The sequence below is a fragment of the Panthera uncia genome, chromosome A2 (genome assembly GCF_023721935.1).
Source record: "Panthera uncia isolate 11264 chromosome A2, Puncia_PCG_1.0, whole genome shotgun sequence".
In the NCBI taxonomy this organism is placed as follows: Eukaryota; Metazoa; Chordata; class Mammalia; order Carnivora; family Felidae; genus Panthera; species Panthera uncia.
This window is the reverse complement of record NC_064816.1, coordinates 70,691,720-70,711,242: the sequence shown is the minus strand read 5'-3', so window position 1 is coordinate 70,711,242 and position 19,523 is coordinate 70,691,720. Positions and strand designations below refer to the sequence as shown.

At 41.5% G+C, this 19,523-nt stretch overlaps 1 protein-coding gene across 1 annotated transcript in view; it reads left to right on the top strand.

The window, feature by feature from the left end:
- Positions 1-7,690: 7,690 nt before the first annotated feature.
- The window catches only part of CDK13 (cyclin dependent kinase 13), a 118,708-nt gene continuing 106,875 nt past the window's right edge, over positions 7,691-19,523 (top strand). Inside the window, 3 exon segments of the mRNA XM_049642756.1 lie at positions 7,691-9,282; positions 9,284-9,328; positions 9,330-10,021. Coding sequence (XP_049498713.1) covers positions 8,806-9,282; positions 9,284-9,328; positions 9,330-10,021 — 1,214 coding nt within the window. The 5' untranslated portion in view covers positions 7,691-8,805.

Here is a 19,523-nt window from a genome sequence, read left to right as displayed (position 1 = left end):
TTTATTACTTTTTAAGCCATTCCAGGGGCCCTAAACACACACATGGCACCAAAACAGACTGCTCTGTATGAGAACACATATTTTGCTTTAGTTCTAGACAGCTGTAATGGACAGCTGGACTTTCTTGGCTGCAGCATAACCAACCCTTCTTCCTGTTTGAGGAAATTCCCCCACTGTCTCGTTGAGAGGTCACACCCTCCTTCCCACTCGGGAAGTGTAAGGGGCCATTTACCCTAGCAGCCTGCATGGGCACATGATCTTTAGCCAATGATCATTTTTTTCAGAAAGTTGAATCTTAACCAAGTGACACAAAAGTAAAGAAGTGATGAGATTTAATTCACACTAGTGGGGACATTATCTCTAAACAGCAGTGTCCTTCCACAGAGGTGGTTGTGTCCTTCCTCAGCGATTCTTCCTCACGTTTTCTGGCTTCCTTGCTGTCTGGATTTATCTGGGTCTTTACCTATTATTTAAGCCTTGGTATTATAGCTTCAATTTGTGAGCCCTTTACACATCTTCAATAAATTCCTTTTTTACTTAGGATTTTTAACTAACTTTCTAACTTTCAGTAGAATTATTTTAATTGATAAATCGGCAAAATCAATCCATCAATTCTCCCAATATTGATTAAGCACAACCTATGTTGTGCAGGGCTTAAGAATAAAATGGCGGGGCACATGGGTATCTCAATCTGCTAAACTTCTGACTCTTGATTTCAGCTCAGGTCATGATCCCATGGTTCAGAAGACTGAGCCGCATGTTGGGCTCCACACTGACAGCAAGGAGCCTGCTTGGGATTCTCTCTCTCCCTCTCTCTTTGCCCCTCTCCTGCTTGTGTGCGAGTGTGCACATGTGCATGCTCTCTCTCTCAAAATACATAAACTTAAAAAAATAAATAAAATCTTAAAAAAAAACCTGTCTACTTTGTACTTTACATAACATTGAAAAGACAGAAACTAAGGCTTAATCTGGCATAATGTTTTCAAAGTTCATCCGTGTTATAGCATGTATTAGAAGTTCATTCCTTTTTATTGCTGACAAATACTATATTGTATGGATCTCTCACATGTTGTTTATCCATTCATCTGTTGATGGACATTTGGGCCCTTTCTACTTTTTGGCCATTATGCTGCTATAAACATTCATGTACAAGTTTTTGCATGGAGATAGGTTTTCACAACTCATAGGTATATACTTAACGGTATAATTGCTGGGCCACATTGAAATTCTATGTTTAGCACTTTGAGGAACTGTCAAACTGTTTTCCAAAGCAGCCATACCAATTTTACTTCCTTACCAGCAATGTATGAAGGTCCATTTTCTCCACATTTTTCAACAAAACGTATCTATTGATTATTGCCAGCCTGGTGTTTGAAGTGGTATCTCACTGTGATTTTTATCTGAATTTCCCTAATAGCTAATGATGTTGAGCATCTTTTCATGTCCTTTTTTAGCTATTTGTATCTTCTTTGGAGAAGAGTCTATTCAGATCCTTTAACCATTTTAAAATTGGGTTTTTTCACTTCAATATTGAGTTGTAGGAATTCTTTATATATTCTAGATACAAGTCCCTTAACACACACACACACACATATATATATATACATATATATATGAGCTATATATATATATATATATATATATATATATATGAGCTGTTCACTTTCTTGATGTTGTCATTTGAAGCACAAAGCTTTTGAATCATAATATGTCCAATTTATCTATTTTTCCTTTTGTCATTTGTATCCTTGGTATCTCATCTGAGATTTTATGTAACCCAAAATTGCAAATATTTATTTGTATGTTTCCTTCTCAGAGTTCTATAGTTTTAGGTCTTATATTAGGTCTCTAATCCATTTCGTGTTAATTTTTGAATATGGTATGAGATTGGGGTCCAACTATGTTCTTTTGTATGTGGCTACCCAGTTGTCCCAGCACCGTTTGTTGAAAAGACTATTCTTCCCCATTGAATTATTTTGGGACCCTTGTTGAAAATGATCTGACCATAAAAATAAAGGTGAATCAACTCTTAAATTCTAAGTCTAATACTTTTATTGTAATGCTCTGAAAACAAAATAAGATTCTCATTGTCAGTTAAAAAGTTCTGGGAGAAATCATTTCACTTGATCTATATCACCAATCGTGTACTTTAAGATTATAATGACTTCATTAATAAGAACTTTAACACAACATAGATGAATTGTTCATGTTTGTTTGCACTTTCTCCATCAACTCTCTTAGTTGATATAATTGGAAATTTAAAGTATTCTTGTTCTATACTTGAACTTCCAAATATTCCTGAAAATCTCCTAAGAGTACATATTCTGATGAAGTTACACATTAACAAAATATCCCAAAAAGGTATATCCATTTTAAATTCTGACATAATTCAATGTATTAATTTGATTTATCTCTATAACTAAGGCATAACTAGTATAAGATAACTGTAATGTTCATAGTTTTATGCCAAAGTGTGAATCCTAGTTTTTGGACCAAACCCCCCCAAAATTACAAAAGTTGCTCTAGGACAGGCATGAAAAATGATTTAATTGCTGGTACCATCTCTGACCTATTGGTAATGGGCCTCTGAACCATGGAAAAGATGAGCATGGGACCAGCACATCTATCATTTTCATCTATTATTAGTAAAATTCATCTTAAAATTTTATCACAAATTTTGTGTTTTACTTTTATTCTGAAATATACTATGTTTGTGTGCGCCTCCCCCAGGCTTAAGAAAAAAGTTATCCGTGATGTATAGATTAAAACCAAGAGCACCACAAAAGGGCGCCTGGGTGGCTCAGTTGGTTTAGGCGGCCGACTTCAGCTCAGGTCATGATTTCCCATGAGTTTGAGCCCTGTGTCAGGCTCTGTGCTGACAGCTCAGAGCTTAGAGCCTGCTTCACATTGTGTCTCCCTCTCTGCCCCTTCTGGGCTCACACATTCTTTCTCTCTCTAAAATAAAATACATTAAAAACAAAAACAGAGCATCACTGAACTTTACCTTCCCTCCAACTAATTCCTCAAACTCCCTCTCCCTACACCCTTTGTGTTCCCAATTCCTTTCTTAGTGAATGAAGAGCTTAATCCCCAAAGGCCTGATATAATCCCCAGGGTTCTCTTCCCATAGATTTCCCACTCCTCTCCCCCATTCCTGGGAAGGGGCAGGCACCTCAATTTGAATGGATGCGGTACAGCCTAGTGAAGGACCCCATAACCTGGGGCACCAAAATGGGGCCCTCGTGCCATAGAAAAAGGATACTGGTGCCTCTGAGAAAGGAGGCATGCAGACTCAAAATCCTCTCATCATGAATAGTCACTGCTAAATTGGTTGCCCTTCTAATGAGGGCTGTAGAACCACACCATGTCCTTCTTGAGCCCGAGCTGCTGGGCAATGTGGCTGATCTGCTCCACTGTGGGTTTCAGGCACTTATTTTGAGATGGAGTCTGAGGCTATATTTAGGATGTGCAGGAAGGAGTGTTGTCATTAATTAATGATATCCATCATGGAAGTGGGATGAGCATGGGGTCACACTGAAGTGTTTGGAATTTAGTTTGGCTGTAATAAAACTGGAAAAAGCAGCGGCTTAAACATATTACCAGATTTATGTCTTTTTCAGTCCAGGATTGGTTTGGCACATCCACAACATCCTCAGGGAGCCAGGGTCCTCCACTCTCCCTCCACCTAGCAATCCTTAGCCCACACTTGTTTCTTTGTAGTCACAAGATGGCTGCCCAAACTCCAGTATTGCATCCAGACGTAAAGAAAAGTAAGGGTGAAGGGCAAAAGGCACAGGTCAGTTAAACTGGTCTTCCGTTTTCAGAAGCATTTACAGAAGCCTCATCCAAACTGTTCTGCTTCCATTTCATTGGCTAGAACTACATAATATGTTCTTGTCCTTCATCTGCATTGTGCTGGAAGATGTAGTTTTTAGCTAGGCACATTCATACCCCCTCCGAAACCAGTGTTCTGTTACTTATGATCAGGGAGAATCCATATTAGGAAGGTCTCTAGCAGTTTAGTTCACCACTCCTATTCTGTAAATAGGTATCCTTCAGCTTTATTGAACCAGCAAGAACTCTACCCCCAGTACCCCCAAATCCCCACCCACTTTCACACACAGAGGTAGCATTGCTCTTCTGCAAAGGGTTGATAGCCAGTGTGGGTTCTGAACTGTGTGAAAGATGAGCATGGGAGAGGCATATCTTTCGCTTCTGAGTCTTACTAGTGAAATTGATCTTAAAATTGTATTACAAATTTTGCGTTCTATTTCCTTTTTCTGGGAAATTTATTACTATAGTTGTGTTCAATATAAATCTCAGGACTGATATCACTGTGAAACATCTTGTAATTCTTAAAAGACCGGACTACAAACCTAGACAGACTTGGGTTAGAATCCAGATCCAAATTTACTAGCAATGTACTTTGGGCAAGGCATTCAAACTATGCCTAAATTTCCTCATTTGTAAACTGTGGGTAATAATTTTTATAAGTCAGATGAGAAGACAATTTATGTCCAAACTGGAAAACCTTAATGTGCTGGAAAGGGGATACTATTAATAATTACGCTTCAGCAAGTGGCATAAACCAGGACCGCCCCAGGCAAACCCAGAACTATGGTCACCCTACTTATAGGTACTGATGAGGATTAAATGAGAAAATAAAAATAAAGCACTTAGCATAGAGCCTGATACACAGCAAGTGCTCAGTAAATACTAGCCACTACGTTTTTGTTATTGAATTGAGAAGTTCCACTGTTTTAGTTGACAATCTTCCATGTGATAGTGGGCTGACTTAAGAAGAGCTTAATTTCTTTCAAGGTGGAGAAAAACCTAACTGAAAGTCAAAAACCAGCCTCTCCAGAGGCGGAACAGTGTTGAAAGACACTGCAGAAATTCCTAGTGATAAGGATCCTGGAATGATAGTGAATGGCCTGTCAACAGTTTGTACGTTAGAAGCATGAAGCAGAGAATCAGAATTTTAATGATTTTATATACTATTTCTCAAAGGTTTTGATCTGAGGATCCTTTCACACTCTTAAAAATTTTTGAGGCCCACAAAGAGCTTTTGTTTATGTGAGTTGTATCTATTGATATTAAAAATAAAAGTGGAGAAAATTAAAAAGTATTCATCTGAAATGACAATAACCTCATCATATATTAACACAACAAACACATTTATATTAACTATCTTTACAAAACAAAACAAAACAAAACAAAACTGAGAGGATTATTGTTTTACCTTTCTGGAGATCTCTTTATCGACTGGTTTAATAGAACCAAAACTGATTCTCATTTCTGTCTTTTTATGCCATTTGTCGCAGTATGTCGTTTCAGTGAAAATATATGAACAAGATATGTCCTTGGAAAAGAGAGGGAGTATTTTAATACCCTTTCCAGATAATTGTGGTTATTCTTTGATATTACATCAAAACTCCACAGTAGTTTCTTAAAGGTTAGTTGTAAAGTGGAATCTCAAATCCTATCCTTGAATGTTTTGTACTGTTATATTAAAATCCCTCAGTCAGTCTTGCACTTTGAATGAATGTTTTACTCATGACTTTGTAACATCACCCATTACTCATATGGAAAATATCAGTTCATGGAGTTATGCAGATTTTCCAAATGTTTACACATTTCAGAAACCTAATACCTTAGAACATTCTAGAAAACAAATGAACACACAAGCACACATTCTATTAGCCACCAGAACGATGATGTCATCACATGTCATGTCGTCTCTGGAAAACTCCACCATACATTCATGAAAGAATTAGAATAAAAAAGACAAATCATATCTTATTATTAGGAAAAGCGTTCTGACTGCATGAGTCGCTGAATAGGTTTTAGTCTCAAGGCATACTTTTAAGAACAGCTGATATGGTACGATATGACTGTTAGATAAAAAAAGCAAAAAACTTACCACCTGTTTTTTTTTTCTTTTAAGATCAAGAGGCAATAAATTATAACACACAAACAGCAAAATACTAAAATATAGTCCCAACTGGCAATTTCAAACCTTTTTATATGAAGACAAGTAGACAAGCTTATAGAAACAGATGGCTTTTAATCTGAAGGTCTTTCTCATTTTTTGTTTTTGTCTTTTGTTTTTAGTTTGGAGTCTATTAATTATTAGTATTTCCATGTATGCAGGCAGGTACCTCTTAGGAGCTCAAAATGCTTCATTTCTTCCACTTCTTCCCATTGCTCCCAAGATAGAATCTTTACAGAAACATGTGGGCAGCAAATCCCACTAAAAATATTTTAGTACATCTTTTCTGTTTGCAACCTGGCCTGGAAGCTGCCCATGAATTATGGGTCAAGTTTTTGTACAAGTATAGATCACATTCTCACGTGAAATTGGTTATGGATTTGAGAAACTGCTAAATAAATCTCTTATCTTGCTCCCCTGCTCTGTTACTCCAGGCTTTTCAAAGTATGATGATAGTAGAGGTTAATCCTATTTTTTGGAAAAAACCACGTCCTACCTGGTCTTTAGCGGGCTATAACACCTTCACTCAGCATACTGCCAAGGAGGAATTTGTTTTAGGCACCCTGGCCCTTACTTTTCTATTCCGTTTTCCAGTGCCCTTACCACTTCCTTCTGGCTGCACAGTAGAGCCCACTGTGTGGCCCACCCAGGCTTACCTTCCTGGGCAATGCTTTGCCTCCTCCTTTATCCTTCAGCAAACACATACCCTTTGTATTCTTTCTTTCAGTAAAGTCTGATTTTAGCTTAGATTAGTCCAGTCTGAAATACAGTGTTAGTGGATGTCAAACCAATTAAAATATTTACACTAAGGTATGAATGATGGAAGCATACCAAGTGTTTGGGAACTAAGAACCAACTGGTAATCTGAAAAAACAAACATGTAAAGGGGTTACTACTTGTAGCCACTGAATGGACTGCTCAGCTTTTTTTCAAGTATATTAAAAGCCAATAACCCATTTAAATTTCAATCTAATTATCCTATGAGCCCAGTCTATAACTGAAAGGCAATTTGGGAAGGCAAGAAATGAGACATGAGGTCACCGAATGGCTACGTTTGGCAGCGCCATAGGTTTAGATATTAAGAAGAAAGTGGGTGAAGTGCCAAGAGGGCAGTCCTCATTTGAGCAAAATGTTTTGACTTCTAGCTGCTGGTAATAATTTTGGGATTTCCAGTAGTTCCTTTGGAAGTTTCATTTATTCCCCAAATCAATTCAAGGCTCTTTCTTTTTTAAAGTAAATTTCAGTGTTACCAAAGCTCAAGACTCTGATTCCCAAGTGTGCTTTTAGGTTAAGATGGGGCCTCCAACTTGGATGTTCGTAAGACAGTTTAAACCAACGCCACCTCTGCTCTCTTTTGCACGGTGCCCTCTCTTTTCCTGTCGCAGCTATTCCATCCCCGGGATTTGGCTGAGGGTACAAGATAGAATGACTACCCAGCCCAGAGGCTCCTAACGGCGTTACTAATGAGTCTCTAGATTCTTGCTGTCGCCGTGACCTTTCAACAGGCGGGCGGTGCAACACCGCGTTGGACGCAACAGGCACGACCGGCGTGCCATCACTGCGAGACTCTCGAGCGACAGCAGTGGGCGGTACACGAAACCTCTCCTTTCTTTAACCCTTCTTCACACAGAGTCCCACCCTCACCGGAAGTGGAGCCGTTTCTACGTTACGCCACTTCCGGCCCGCACGCCCGTCTCCGGCGGGAACGAGCACGCTGGTGCGCGGCATCTTTGTTCCCGCCTCCTTTGCCCCGACACCACTCACCTTCGGCTTTCTCGAAGCGTGACGTGCGTGCGCGTCCCCGGCCTTGCGTCAGGGCCGAGGGGAAAGGCCGAAAGAGAGAGGCGAGAAGGAGGGGTTGTGGAGGTTAGGGCCCAACCAGCAAGTCCCGTCGCCCTCCCTCCTCCTGACGAAGATCGGCGAGGGAAGGGGAGGAGCGAGCCGGGGCCGGCCGCGCACACCAGGAGCCTCCTCGTGGAGGGGGGGGGGAGCGGAGGAAAAGGGAGCTCCGCCACCTCTGCTCGCGGCGGCGGCGAAGGAAGAAGAAAGTCAGGGCCCGAACCCACCGCCACAGGCTCAGAAACTTCCCCCCCCCCCCCCCCTATCTCCCCGGAAACAGCCCCCCGCCCAGCCCCGCACACTCGCTGCCCCAACCGTGAGCCGCAGCCCGGTCGCCCCCGCCTCGCCCCGCCCCGCCGCCCGTCCCTGCGGGCGGCAGAGTGCGCGAGGCCCTAGGCCGGGAGTTGTTGTCAGGCCCAGGCCACTTCCGAGGCGCCCTCCGTGTGTCGCCGCCACCACAGGAGGACGACGTCGACGCTGAGGAGGCGGCGGCGGAGGCGTGTTGTTGTCTCGCCCACTCCCCTCCCCTGAACTCGCACCCAACGTCAGGGCGCGATGGAGTGAAGCGGAGACGAAGGTGGTACTTCCGCGTTGCGCTGCCCGAGCCGAGAGCGCGGCCGAGGCCGCTCCCCCACCCCCGGGGGCACTTGGAGGACTCCGGACTCCCCCGCAGGTCAGCGCCCGGCGCATCTGGTGTTTTTGCTGCTGAGGAGAGGACGACGAGCACGATCGCGAGCTCTGCCACCAGGATTCCTGCTTCCCTCAGGCCCGGAGGCCGCTGCATACCCCACTGTGACCTGGAACCCAGGGACCCGAGTCCTGACCCGGATTATCGTGGCGCGTCCCCTGGCCGGCCCTGGTGCTCGGTGTCCCTCCGCCGCCGCCGCAGTTCCCGTTTCCGGCGGGGGAGATGGCCAGGATCTGACCCGGGAGGAGGCCGCACCCGCGCCGCGCTCTGCGGCGGGCTCTAGGCGATGCCGAGCAGCTCGGACACGGCGCTGGGGGGAGGCGGGGGCCTGAGCTGGGCGGAGAAGAAGTTGGAGGAACGCCGCAAGCGGAGGCGATTCCTGTCCCCTCAGCAGCCGCCGCTGCTGTTGCCGCTCCTGCAGCCGCAGCTCCTGCAACCGCCGCCGCCCCCGCCGCCTCTGCTCTTCCTGGCTGCTCCCGGCACGGCCGCCGCCGCAGCCGCCGCCGCCGCGGCCTCCTCCTCTTGCTTCAGCCCGGGCCCCCCTCTGGAGGTCAAGCGGCTGGCGAGAGGCAAGAGGCGCGCAGGAGGGCGGCAGAAGCGGCGCCGCGGGCCCCGCGCCGGGCAGGAGGCGGAGAAGCGTCGGGTCTTCTCGCTGCCCCAGCCGCAGCAGGACGGCGGTGGCGGTGCTAGTAGCGGCGGGGGTGTGACCCCGCTGGTGGAATACGAGGATGTGAGCTCCCAGTCCGAGCAGGGGCTGCTGCTGGGGGGGGGCCAGCGCGGCAACGGCGGCGACGGCTGCCGGGGGAACGGGGGGGCAGCGGCGGGAGTCCGGCCTCCTCCTCCGGCACCCAGCGGCGCGGGGAGGGGTCGGAGCGCAGGCCCCGCCGGGACCGCCGCAGCAGCAGCGGCCGCAGCAAGGAGCGCCACCGCGAGCACCGGCGGCGGGACGGGCAGCGCGGCGGCAGCGAGGCCTCCAAGTCCCGCAGCCGCCACAGCCACAGCGGCGAGGAGCGGGCCGAGGCCGCTAAGAGCGGCAGCAGCAGCAGCAGCGGCGGCCGCCGGAAAAGCGCCTCGGCCACGTCTAGCAGCAGCAGTAGCCGCAAGGATCGAGACCTGAAGGCTCACCGGAGCCGGACTAAGTCGTCCAAGGAGCCGCCTTCGGCCTACAAGGAGCCGCCCAAGGCCTACCGGGAGGACAAGAGCGAGCCCAAGGCCTACAGGCGGCGGCAGCGGTCCCTGAGCCCGCTGGGAGGCCGGGACGACAGCCCGGTGTCCCACAGGGCCTCGCAGAGCCTGAGAAGCCGCAAGTCCCCCAGCCCGGCAGGAGGTGGCAGCAGCCCGTACTCTCGGCGGCTGCCACGCTCCCCGAGCCCCTACAGCCGCCGCCGCTCCCCCAGCTACAGCCGCCACAGCTCCTACGAGCGGGGCGGCGACGTGTCCCCGAGCCCCTACAGCAGCAGCAGCTGGCGCCGCTCCCGGAGCCCCTACAGCCCGGTGATCAGGTGAGTCCGCCGCCTGGTGCGCGCCGGTCCTCTGCAGCGCTGGCCAGATCTCCAGGGGGCAGGGAAAGTGGTGATTGGCCTCTTGGAGCCACTTAGCTCTACAACCGGCCCTAGAAAACCCATCTTCAGACTGGGCTTCAAGTCGGGAGAGGCGTTTTCGCGCGCCCACGACACCTTTTAGTGGGTTGGAGGGACAAAGCAACAGGTCCCGCAGTTTTTTTCTTCTCGCTCGTGCAGGGAAAATTTCTAAGAAAGAGTTCAAAGTTTTCAACTTGTTGCATTGATATATTCACAGATTTCCCTCAACTGCTCTTTGCTTTTCCAGCACAATTACTTTGGGTAAACCTAGACGTTTTAATTCGTCATCATTTTGAAAGTCCTATGAAGAGGTTTCATCGTTGGAGATTTAGGAACGGACTGCAGCTAGGGCCTAAATATTGTAGGAGAGAATCAGAATCACTTGCTGATGTTAGTTAGATGTACATTTCAGATGTTTCAGGTGATTAATACAACGATAGAAAAAGGTTTTCTGTAAAGTTTATTCTTTTAAGATGTAGAAGCCTTATAGTTCTAAATTCTCAAGACAAGGAAGATGCCCGATTTGTGATATTCTTGTGCGGAATGTTTTTTTAAGTGTTCAAAAGTAGAAAAAAAATGACAACATTGTGGTTTCTCTGTTGGTTTGTGATGACACCCAGTTGCTAATGACGTATAATTAATTGGTGTGACCAAGCAAATGGTCTGGTACATCCTTACACTATTACACTATTTACCATTACATTAAGTTACTGTTTACATTTACCATAAGTTAGCTATACTTTTATATATCAGGATCTTTGTTCAGGAATCTTTAAAAGGGGTAATTTAATCTAGTGAAATTGGAGTAAATCTTTTATGTAGTTGTTATACCTTGTTATGTAATTCTTCAGGAAAAGTGTGTGCATTGATATATGCATACCTGTGAAGCAAAGTGAATTAAAAATAACTTTTGAATATTTTGTAGGTTCTTAATTCCTTGAGCTGTCTGGAAATTCTAGGCCTTATATTTTAGGGTATTACAGAATGACGTTTGCATCTGTTATGCTTTTCCTATTGGCCTTAGTTTGCAGTAATGCCAAGTGGATGCTAAGAATCTCTAAGTAGAAATTATGTTGAATCTCAATTCATGTATCTGTAAAATTAGCAGATCTCTTTGAAGTGTCAGCCTAGTAAATATTTGTGAAGATGTGATTGGAGTAGAGATCTGGGTGTGAGTTTGTCTTTAAATGAAAACATCTGTGTACATGTGTTTCTTACAGTGTTCAAGTACACTTAAAATGCTAGTTGATGCCTTAATAAAGACTATTAACAGTGACCACTTAGCTTTTATATCTTGTAAGACTTTGCATTTTACTTTTAGTTAAAATATTTTAGGTTTGCCAAAAGGCTTGCTTTCTTTTCTTTTTCTTTCTTTTTTTTTTTTTTTGCAGTTGACTGTTTTTGAAAACTGATTAGGTTAAGTTTCAGCGCTTTACATTGTAATTTTTAAGCGTATGATGCAATATAAGAGTAGATTTATGTGTTTGTTTGGTTTTTTAGTTGCTGGTTACTTTAGCAAGGCCCTGCACTATGGTGCTGTGTATTTTATATATATTGTAGAGTAGTGGTATGTATGATTAGGATTATTCATCTTTATTAGCAAATATTTATTAAGCACATTATATGCCAGTTACTGTTCTAGGGACTGGAATAGATTGGTGAAGGGAGATGAGGTCCTTGCCCTCATGAAGCTTGCATTCTAGAGGGCCATTCATTGCTGAATCTTTTCATGGTGTTTATACTGACCACCAGTATTTCTAATGGATTGGATTTGGAAGAGGCTTTAGAGTATCTTGGCCAACATTCCTGACAGCTGTCCATTTGCATTTGGTGTGTGCCTGAAACATCCAGACCTGGGAAAACATTATTTTGAGATGGCCTGTTCCATTAGATTTGGGACTTGAATTCTAGTCCTGACTTAGCAAGACCCTCTCTTAAAGGCTCCCGTTTCTGAACTGTAATGGGAAAATGCTTGTGATTTTTGGATTATTTCAAGGATTAAGTGAAAATTTGTGTTTTGTAAAGTATAGAAATACTATAGATTATGATAGAAATGTAATGTTGAGTTATTGCATAGTTTGAATTATTAGAATTCTTCACATTGAAACAGAAATCTATCTCCATATAACTTTCTACCCATTGCTTCAAGTTTATCCCTTTGGAATGATACAGAGCAAACCTGTATGCTACCTCTTTAAAATGTAAAGACACTTCCCATGTCTTCTTTTCTTCTCTAGGGCCAAGAACTTCATTTTTCGTGAGGTGTGGTTTTTAAAGATTTTTAAATATAACAAATGTGTTATAACTGTTTAGGAAATTGAACTTGTCCAGTTTAATGCTAAAAGTTTTATTTACTTTCAGAATTTAGTAATGTCTTAAGTGTCTCATGTTGTTTAATGAATAGACTGCTAGATCGTGAGCCTTGTGAAGGCAGCTATCCTGTCATGCCCACCACTGTATTCCTGGTGTTCAGCATGGCATCTGGCACATGTAGTCTCCTAATAATTGTTGAATGGGTAAATGAAGGGATGATGGAGCTTATGGAGCATGTGAAATATTAGAGTGGGCCTGGATTGCATAAGTATTTAATAGAGACCATGTGCTATGCTATGAGAAATATCAGTGAGATCTTTTACCAGTCCACATGGACCTAATGTATTCATAAATTGTCAGTGTAATATTTTAAGGAAATGCATGCACATTGAAAATGGTATTGAAACCATGGTATGAAGTTTTTTCTTGGTGTTAATTCCTAGAATAAATCCTCTCCATTCTAGTGACTTCTAAATCACAGTTTTCTCTAGGCCTTCATCTGAATTTTCAGTCCTCTCCTCCTGCTTTTCTTTTCATCAGTTCCTCCTTAGCTTTACGTTTTCTCTGTGTAACCAGTTTACCATATTTTCTTTACTGCTTGACTATCGGGCTGTGGGAAGTCACATAATTTTGCTGACTGGCCCTATAGTAAGTGTGAGAGTGTACTGAAGAGAGAGCTGTTTAATAAAGGGAGGGAATGGTACTGAGATTTGGATTTTACTATATGCCAGGCATTGGTAAATACTTACCATACATTCACCCTCAAATCCCCTAAGATACACTTCTATTGATAGACTGGGAAACTGAAGCTATAAAAAGTTAAGTCAGCTTGGATTCAAACCCAGGGCTGACTGAAGTATGTGTTCTTGATATTAGGTATTGGTATTGTCATGCATTAAAGGGAGCTGGCTTTCAAGGGAGCTGACCCCCTCATGTGATAATCTGTTTTGCTGAAATTCATCTCCCTGTTTGGTTATTTATTGATTTTTTTTTTCCTGGCCATCTTTGCAGCATTTTGAAAATTTTAAAAAAGAAATTCTTCTCTAAAGATTGTTTCAGCTCATTTGGTCTTTATTAACTTGTAGTTTTTATGAATATGAGTCTAAGAACATTCCTTGAAGGCTTTAATTATACTTAGTTATTGACAGTTGTTTTGTAATGGAATGTCTTGATCTGAAGTCACTCAAGTCTCATCAGTTACAACCAGTATAATAAATTGTTATATATACTGTAATTGGTTCTGTGTCTGAAATTGTGGAAGTTCTATTCTAAATGGAGCAAAAGCCTCCATTACAGAGACCCTGAAAATCTAAAGATGGGTGGACCCTAGGTGTAAATCAGTGAAGTTATTAGTATTTACTTGCATATGATGTGGGATACCTCTGTCATGATTTATTTAGTGTATTGTCTTAAAATCTGTGTTCAAAAATATGTAAAATAAAACCACTCCGGATAATGAAAAAGCTCCTATTAACCGATAATGCTACTGATTTGGTTTGTACTTACTAGAATGGTAGCATCCTTAGATGAATGTAATTCTTAAAATGCTTTTTAAAAGTGTTGAGTGTATAGGATACTAGAATAAATGAAGAAATACACAGAAGGAATGGAAATTTAGGTGAAGTGTCTTAAGTGTCCAAACCTGTAGTTACTTATTTCATGTTCAAAGTAGGCTTGTGTTTTGCTTCTTCTCTGACCAAACTTTACCCAGCATTTATATCTATGTAGTCCTTATCACATGTATATTTTTTAAGTTTATTTATTTTTGAGAGGCAGCACAGGTGAGGGAGGGGCAGAGAGAGAGGGAGACAGAGAATCCCAACAGGCTCTGCACTGTCAGTATAGAGCCCAACATGGGTCTCGAACCAACAAACTGTGACACTCTGACCTGAGCCGAATATCAAGACGCTGCTCAACTGACTGAGGCACCGAGGTGCCCTGCCCCATTTATCATATATTTGTTCTAACACTGGTATTTCTCCCGTTTTCATTTTCATTCAGCACCTTAGTTCAGGCCCTAGTTTTCACTCAGACTTCCTGTTATCATTCTTTTCTTCTCTCTTCTTCCATCCCTTTCTTCCCACTTCATTCTTTATCAGGAGAATTTTCTTTTTTAATTTCTTTTAACATTTATTCATTTTTGAGAAACAGAGCATGAGTGGGGAAGGGGCAGAGAGAGAGAGGGAGACACAGAATCTGAAGCAGGCTCCAGGCTCTGAGCTGTCAGCACAGAGCCCGACATGGGGCTCGAACCCACGAACCGTGATATCGTGACCTGAGCCGAAGTTGGACGCTCAACCGACTGAGCCACCCAGGCGCCCCATCAGGAGAATTTTCTTAAAGTCTTGGTTAGATTGTGTCACTTCCATTTTATAGAATTAAGTCCAGACTTTTCAGTGGATTTTCAGGTAATACCTTTTATGATCAGGCCCCATTCTATCAGAATTGTATTTCCAGAGGCCCTTTTATTTCTCTGTATTCTTGCTCTTGCTGTTCTTTTACCTTGAAATGCCCCTGTTTTTCCCTCTTCTCTGCTTCCGGCTTTGCATTCAAATCCTAGCTCCAGTTGAACCATGTTGAGGTCTTGCTCCATTCATCTAGAAAAAGTTAATTCTTATATTACTGCAGCACTTTGCTTTATCTTTGTTATAGAGCTTCAAAAAATTCTATTTAATATTCTAATTATTTGGCTGCGTACATTTGTGTTTTCTCTCTAAGATTGTAACCTCCTAGAGGATAAATTTTAAAGTGTATTGATTAGTGGTTGAGTTAGTTTAGATAGCATTTTTTCACCATAGATTAATGAAAATCAGCGTTTGTGCAGAATCCAGTTGTGTCTCTAAACTTGGAATTTTGGGGATGCGTGGGTGGCTCGTTCTGTTAAGCATCCATTCTGGATTTCGGTTCAGGTCATGATCCCACAAGCCCTGCGTCTGGGTTCCATGCTGAGCATGAAGCCTGCTTGTAATTCTCTCTCCCTTTCTTTGCCCCTCTCCCATTTGCGTTCTCTGTCTCTCTCAAAATAAATAAGTAAAAATTAAAAAAAAAATACTTGCTATTTTGGTTCACATATACTCTAGGATAGATGAAGTAATTATTTTATTTTGTAAGGAGAAAAGCTAAGAACTTCTTTTTCTAGCTGCTTCTTTACTGGCATGAGTTGAAGATGCTGGGACTCGTTTTCTGTGTGAGTAGAATAAATTCAGACCTAGTGTTTATATTTGCACTCTGGTACTAATCAAGATAAGTGATATGCTTTTCTTGGTGAAAATTTTCTGAACAAGTTGACTGTATGTCAAGCTTTATTTCCTAACTGAAAAATTGTAGCTGTTTCTGAAAAATAAGTTGAAAATTAATATTGCTTAATATTTATATTTTAGATCATTTTAATCTGTTGTTTTACACTTTCTCTATGAATATCACTTAATTTTTTTTTTTAATTTATTCATTTACTTTGAGAGAGAGAATGAGAGAGAATTCCAGGCAGACTTCACACTGCTGGCCAGAGCTGGACGTGGGAGTCTTGAACCCACGAACCAACCACGAGATCACGACCTGAGGTGAAGTCTAGAGTCAGACATTCAACCGACTGATCCACCCAGGCACCCCTCATTTAAATTTTTATTGCTGTTATTTTGGTTTTGGTTGGCTTTGTTTCATAGCTAGATATTTATATGCTTTTAAGTGGATGTCAGAAACAAAAGTATCAAGCTAGAATCAGAAGTACTACTTGTTTGCAGTGATTTTTGTTACTTGAATTTCTACATATGTAAATCGTGAGAGAATCTAGTTTGCTTAATGTATTTGGAAAACAAAATGAATGTACAGAATAAAATCTAGGTTAGAAACTGGAATTTATTTATTTTTAAAGTTTTAATTTAAATTCCAGTTAGTTGATGTACAGTGTAATACTAGTTTCACGTGTGCAATATAGTGATTCATCACTTCCGTACAACACCGGGCGCTCATGACAAGTACACTCCTTAATCCCCATCACCTATTTCAAAACCCATTCCTTCATCCCTTTGTCTCTGGTAACCATCAGTTTGTTCTCTATAGTTAAGAGTCTGTTTCTTGGTTTGTCTTGCTCTTTTTTTCCCCTTTGCTCATTTAAAAACTGGAGTTTATAAAAAAGAAATGAAAAAGGTAGTGAGAGGAACTGAAAACTGAAAGTAGTTAATGGGCTGCATGCCTCCCCACTTTTGTTACTGCATTTTCAGTTGCACAGAGGCACTTTCACTGAGATATGTTATTGATTCTCCAAACTTACTTTATTTAATATTAAGTTAATTATTTCACCATTCTTAAAATCATTTCTTCTTCTGATGCTTCTCTTCAGTATTTTTCACCTGTTTACAAAGATTCTAGAGAATCATGGTTTTTCGGTTACTACAGAACAGTGTGAGAGATTAAAAGTCCTTCTGAATCCAACCACCTGAGATGATCATCTTTGACATTTCTGAATAACATTCTTCTAGACTTCTCTCTGCATAATATATGGGACTTATGCATATATGCAAAGCATAGAGACAAAAGATTTTATATAAATCTTAGGAATTATGGGAATATACTACAATGCTGTTTTGTACATTGTACTCTGTAGTATGGTCTTTTTATTGGCTTTTGTTGTTGTATGGATGTACTGTAACTTATTTGGCCAACTCCATTTTGCTAGAATCTTAGTTTTTTATTTTTGACATGTGTATGTATTTGTTGCAGATATTTTGTATGTGCATTTGTCCCGTTAAATCCCATATATTGGACTTTTCAGAGGTAAAATTGTTGGGTCAGAAATGGTACTCATATTTGTAATTTTGATACACTGTCATATTGTCCTTCAGAAGGCTCTTACCGTTTTTTATTTCCCAACAATGTGCCACTGCTCATTTCCTCAGCCCTATCATCACTCGGAGCTGTCAGATACGCCATTATTTTTTTATTTGCTTTTCTTTAATATCTAATAAGACTGACTTTATTTTCATCTATTTATTGAGTGTTTTAGTTTCTTGATTTATTCTCTTTGTTGTTTTTCTTATTAATTTGTAAGCTTTTTTGTGTATTAGGGGTATTAACTTTCTGTGGCATAGCAACTATTTTTCATGGGTTTGTTTTTTGTTTTTTTTTTTAACGTTGTTTATATAATGTTTTGTTTTAAGAAGTGCTATGCATGTATTTATGGTTTTTTTTTTTTTTATATATGAAATTTATTGTCAAATTGGTTTCCATACAACACCCAGTGGTCATCCCAACAGGTGCCCTCCTCAATATCCATCACCCACCCTCCCCTCCCTCCCACCCCCCATGTATTCATGTGTTTTAAGTGACAATTTCTCCAAGGCACCTAGGTCCAAAACTGCAGTAATACTTCACTTGCCTCTTGTTCTTCCCCAGTTCTAGTGAATTGCTTGTTCTGTTGGTCCTTTTGCAGTGGTCTTTAGTTTATCTGTTCTTACTTTGGTTTTGAAATTCCTTACTTTACGCTTTTATTGTGGGGTTTGCTTGCTTTGGGTTTTTCCTCTCAGACACTTTCCTGTTTTCTGCGTTCAGATTAATCTTAAAATACCATTTGGATTCTGTCATGTTTCTCTGAAGCATACTTACCGAATCAAATTCTTGAACTGGGCATTTATGATTCCTTACCCCAGACCGACCCACACTACCTTTATTTATATATGCTGATCACAATGCAAGCTGGACTCTTTACTACGTTAAAAACATGGAATTGCAGGTGCCCTACACTTTAGTTTATGCCCTTCTCTCAATTGGCTAATCCTCCTTGTCCATTCTTCCAGCCATAGTTGAGGTGTCCTCTTCATTAATGTCATCTAGAAGTGACCTCTCACATCCAGGCTTGAATTAATTTGAGTTGTCCCCTCCCACCCAGGTATACTGGACATATTTCATTCATTCATTAAAAAAAAGTCAGTTTTATTAAGGTATAATTTGCATACAGTATAATTTCCCAATTTATGTATAAAATTAAATGCTTTTGACAAATAGATATACTTGTGTATCTTCTACACAATCATGATAAAGAACATTTCTATTATCCCAAAAACTTCCCTGTGCCCCTTTGTAGTTTGTCCCCTGTTCTGCATGTGGTCCTTGGCAACTGCTAATCTGCTTTTTGTCACATTAATTTTATCTTTCTTGAACTTCATATCAGTAGAATTATATGGTATGTAATCTTTGGTGTCTGCCATTCACTTAGATGCTTTTGAAATTCATTGTTGTTGATGTGCATTTGAGTGCTTTTTTTTTTAAATTTTTTAATGTTTATTTATTTTTTGAGAGAGAGACAGAGACAGAGCATGATGGGGAGAGGGGCAGAGAGAGAGGGAGACACCGAATCCCAAGCAGTCTCCAGGCTCCAGGCTCTGAGCTGTCAGCACAGAGCCCAATGTGGGGCTCGAACTCACAAACCGCAAGATGACCTGAGCTGAAGTTGGATGCTTAACCGACTGAGCCACCCAGGTGCCCCAGTGGTTTGTTTCTTTTTATTGTTTAGTAGTATTCCATTTACATCTACAGTCGGTGGATATACCATAATTTGCTTGTCCATTCACCCAGTTGATGAGCATTTAAGTTTCCAGTGTTTGGCTATTATGAGCAAAGGTGCTGTGAACATTTGAATAGTTTTTTTCTGTTTGCGTATCTCATGAATAAATTTGGAGTGGGATTGCTATGTTGTATAGGAAGTGAGTTTTTGACTTTATAAGCAGCCTCTTTTCCAAAATGGTTGTACCATTTTTCATTCTAGTCAGTAATGTATGACCATTCTGGTAGCTTCAAATCCTGACTTGTTTTTATCAGTCTTTGTTCTTAGCTATTCTGGTGGACGTGTAATGGTACATCATTGTGCTTTTATTTGCAATTCTGTAATGACTAATAATGTTAAGCATCTTTCCATATGCTTATTTGCTCTTCATATCTTTTGTGAAGTGTCTTAAAATGTTTTGTCCATATTTTTTATGAATTGGGCTATTTGCTTTATTGAATTGTGAGAGTTCTGTACATATTATAGATATAAGCTTTGTCAGTTTGTAAATGAGTATTCCTGTTCTGTGGCTTGCCTTTCCTTAACAGTAGTTTTGAAAAGCAGAATTTGATA